Genomic DNA, 3,973 nt, shown 5'->3' on the forward strand with positions numbered 1-3,973 from the left:
TCCTTGACAACTTCAATCTTTTCTCTGTTGATAAGAATGTTGTTTATTGGTCCAGTGGTGAGGATTTTTGTTTTCTTTACATTGGGGTGCAATCCATACCGAAGGCTGTGGTCTCTGATCTTCATCAGCAGACTCTTTGGGCTTCTTTTTATACCCCAATACCCTTGAGAGAATAGGGAGCTAGTCGTGATTGAGCGCTTTAGGTAGAAACAAAGCACTTTGTCCAGGTCAGTGCGCTTTCCCGATGTGCTCCTATGCCATGGTTTCCATCAAAGAATGCAGCAAATTCATCAACATCAAAGGATGAAAAAGAGCTGTATTAAGTAGTTGAGGCAAAAAGGAGGAAAGAAACGTCTTGGGATGTTTTGCAAAACAGTGCTGTGCACATAGTACCAACAAACCAAGGCAGCTGCTGTTTGGTAGAGCTGCAGCATAGGGCTTTCAAAAAGAAGATCACCAGGCCTTTCTTCTACGGCAACTCTGGTTGGACTCGGTCAATAGCCTAGAGTTTAACCATTTATGTCACTTTACCAAAACCCAAACCCATTGCCTCTGAGTTGTTTTTGGCTATGGGACAGAGTAGAACTGCCCCCATAGGGTTTCCAAGGCTGTAAGTGTTTAAAGAAGCAGACTGCCACAGTTTTCTTGCTCTGATGGGCTAGTGGGTTCAAACTGATGAGCAATTAACCATTTGCCACCAGGACTCCAGAGCACCTTGGTGACGGTAGTATACCATAGCGTCGGCTCCCACTCATTGCCTTCCTGTATAGGGTTTCTGAGGCTCTAAGTTTTTAATGGGAGCAGAAAACCTCATGTTTCTCCTGTGGAGTAAACTGGTAGATTCGAACAGCTGGTCTTGTGGTTAGCAGACAAGTCTGTAATCCACTATGCCATCATAGTAAATATTAGCCAAAGAATGAATTAATTTATGCAGTGGTCCTGTCTGCCACTCTTCAGGAGGTATCGATCAGTAGGACATATGTGAGGACGCCTGTTTGAATTAGATAATGTTTGCCACAAAAATGGTTTTGTTCGCTCTGTCCTCAAAGGTCTGCCACTCCTGTTTAGTGTAGACTTTCATTTAACATGGGAGGGGTGTGCACTTCACAGCAGTACAATGTGTTTAAGTCCATCCAAGAAGTCATTGTATGAAAGGATAAACAAAGTATATACGTACAGAGGAATATTACTTGGCCACAAAGAGAAAAGATGACCCTTGAAAACATCAAGCTGAGTGAAAGAAGTTTAGTCACAAAAGGACAAATACTGTATGATTTCACACCTATGAAACAGGCAGATACATAGAAACCAAAGATGATTAGTGATTACCAGGAATGGGAGGAAGGCAAAGGGGGAGTTTTTGCCTAGGGCCCATAGAGTTTATATCAATGGTGGTGGAGTGATGGGGAAAGGATCATGAGAATGGCTGAACAACTTGAAGCATGTGATTAATGTCACCGCATAGACCATGTAGAAAATGTTAAGCTGGAAAATGATTTGGTAAGCATATTCTCACCACACCTGCTGCCTTTGAGGTGTACAGAGAGCCTCATCTTTCTCAGAGTGGCTGGTGAATTCAACTGCTGACCTTGTCAGCCACCAGGGAGACTTAAAATGTCACCATTTTTAAATATTTAAATAAATAAATAAGGCCATTATAATGATTGTTAAACAATGAGTTGTAGCAATTACATTGTTTCAGTTTTCTTTCAAGCCAAGAATGTTTTCCTCTTTTTAATGCTTTAGAAATAAGCTTTTGCTTAACAAATTAGCATGCTTGAATGTTCCATGAGAAATAAGATGGTTTGTTTCTTGTGTTTTTATGTGCTCTAGAATTCCTCACTGACCAGCTTCCTGTGGACGCCAGTCTACTCTGCCAGGATGAAAGTCTCCGCATTGGTTGGAGGGATGTTCCTCCTCATGTCTGTGATTCCGTCCTGCTCTGGACAAAATCCAATAACGGTTCTGTGCTCCACAGACTGGTTCATGGTCACTGTACACCCCTTCATGTTAAACAGTGACGTGTATGTGCACTTCAGCAAGTTATATTTGGGCCACGGTTGTCCAGCCAATCACGTTCAGCCACATGCCTACCACTTCACCTACCGCGTAACTGAATGTGGTATCAGGGCTAAACCGGTCTCTCAGGACATGATTCTCTACAGCACCGAGTTGCATTATACTTCCAAGGGCACGACACCCACGCACACGATCCCAGTGTCCTGTGTGGCTCCCCAGCGATCCCCATGGCTCACTCCATCCTACACTGTGAATGTAGCCAGCGGCGGTGGGGCCACGGCCCAGGATGATGAGCCATCCTGCCAAGTGTTTGCATTGTCACAGTCCAACCAAAGGGCCAGCTGTGACTGTCCACCTTGCGTCTTCAGTCAAGAGAAGCGGGACCCATCGTCCAGCAGAGGTTCGGGTCTGTCCTAAGCAGCCACTATACTTCGTTGATAATTCAGAAGATTGGTGTCTTCGATCAGATGATCTGATTAGCTCTTTATAATTGTCAAGTTGGAAGTTCCCTAAGGAATACCATTTCTAGAATGATTGTAAAATTTTCTAATGGTAGATGAAATGTGCCCTTTTATGAGGACTTTTCAGTGAAGTCATGACTAAAGCTTTTTATCTTTTTGATATCATTTTATAAAAAATAAAATAAAATTACAGCATGAAAAGATCACTTGGGATGTGTTATTTCATAAACATGTGTATAGCTTTTTCTATCGGCCCCACACTATTTGAAGTGCTTCACAAACAAGAACGCACGCTCTATTCACTCTAGGAAGTCTTGGCCATTGGAATTTCTCCCTCTGCATCCCCAATTCAATTATCATCTGTACTACTCAGTTTAGTCTTGAGTTACATGCTTTCTTACTTTGATCTAAGACAATGTAAGTTACATGAGTGATTTATAAACTGCTAAGGGAGTCCTAAGGAGCTCTGGTAGCATAGTGGTTACAAGTCGGGCTGCTAACCTCCAAGTCAGCAGTTCGAAACTACCAGACGCTCTGTGGGAATAAGACGAGGGTTTCTGCTCCCGTAAAGATTCACAGCCTCGGAAACCCTATGCAGGGTCACTATGAGCTAAAACCGACTCCATGGCACACCACCAAGGAAGTCCGGGCATGGCACTGGACTACAAAATTGGTTTGAACCTCAAGGTCGGTGGTTCAAGCTCACCAGCTGCTCCTCAGAAACCCTATATAGGGTCACTATGGGTCAGAACTGACTCGACCACACTAAACATAACAAACATAAGGTTTTCTCAGATTTGCTCAGTCACATTCCACTAAAGAGATGATCAGCTTGAGGCCAAGGCCTGGCCAGGTCTTTGCTTCACTCGCAGACTGAAAGAGTACTTTGAAAGAAACATCACCCCCCAATTCCCACCACAGCTCATGTGTTCAGAAGATTGCCACCAAAATTTGGTTGTCCACTAGCTTTCTCAAAGATCTTGGAGTGACACGTAAAGTGATTCAACAAATATTCATTGAGTGCTACTCCATGCCAGACCTTAAGGACATGGCAGTGACTAGAAACAGGCTCTGAGAAACTGAGGTCAGACAGCTTGCAAACAAATAAGTCATCAAAGACAAACTCAGAGAGTGACATATGATACAAAGGAATTAAAACAAGGTGGTATGAGAGAAATTGGAGACGAGACCAGGCAGAGACCTACTTTAGGTAATTCTGGGGAACAAAACCTTTGAGGACTTGTCATTTGAATTGAGTCTTCAATGTGACTAAGGAGCCAGCTCGAGGAAGATCTAGATCACATTTTGGATAGTAAAACTCTCTCGTGCCATTCTGAGAACAGCCCGGTCAGAGAAGTATTCTTGTGTCCATTTATAAAATTAGAAACCTGAGGCAAATACCTCTGAAGAAGCAGGCAATGCGAACGCAATGTTTGTTCCTGGTAATGGAAGCAAAATGCTTCCATAGCTGAGTACACAATAGAATTTCAGTC

The 3,973-nt window shown here is 43.2% G+C and overlaps 1 protein-coding gene across 1 annotated transcript; it reads left to right on the forward strand.

Moving 5' to 3' along the window:
- Positions 1 to 1,881: 1,881 nt before the first annotated feature.
- PLAC1 (placenta-specific 1) lies at positions 1,882 to 2,509 on the forward strand. Its single transcript, XM_006862856.1, has 2 exons — positions 1,882 to 2,397; positions 2,441 to 2,509. The coding sequence occupies exons 1-2, from the start codon at positions 1,882 to 1,884 to the stop codon at positions 2,507 to 2,509; spliced, it is 585 nt and encodes a 194-aa protein (XP_006862918.1).
- The last annotated feature ends 1,464 nt before the right edge of the window (positions 2,510 to 3,973 follow it).

Source organism: Chrysochloris asiatica, unplaced genomic scaffold (genome assembly GCF_000296735.1).
Source record: "Chrysochloris asiatica unplaced genomic scaffold, ChrAsi1.0 scaffold00051, whole genome shotgun sequence".
NCBI lineage: Eukaryota > Metazoa > Chordata > Mammalia > Afrosoricida > Chrysochloridae > Chrysochloris > Chrysochloris asiatica.

What these genes read in the sequence shown, in the direction of transcription:
- PLAC1 (XM_006862856.1), top strand. Translation starts at nt 1,882, where the DNA reads ATGAAAGTCTCCGCATTGGTTGGAGGGATGTTCCTCCTCATGTCTGTG. An exon ending in GCGTCTTCAGTCAAGAGAAG is followed by an intron (nt 2,398 to 2,440) that starts CGGGACCCATCG and finishes TGTCCTAAGCAG; the next exon opens with CCACTATACTTCGTTGATAA.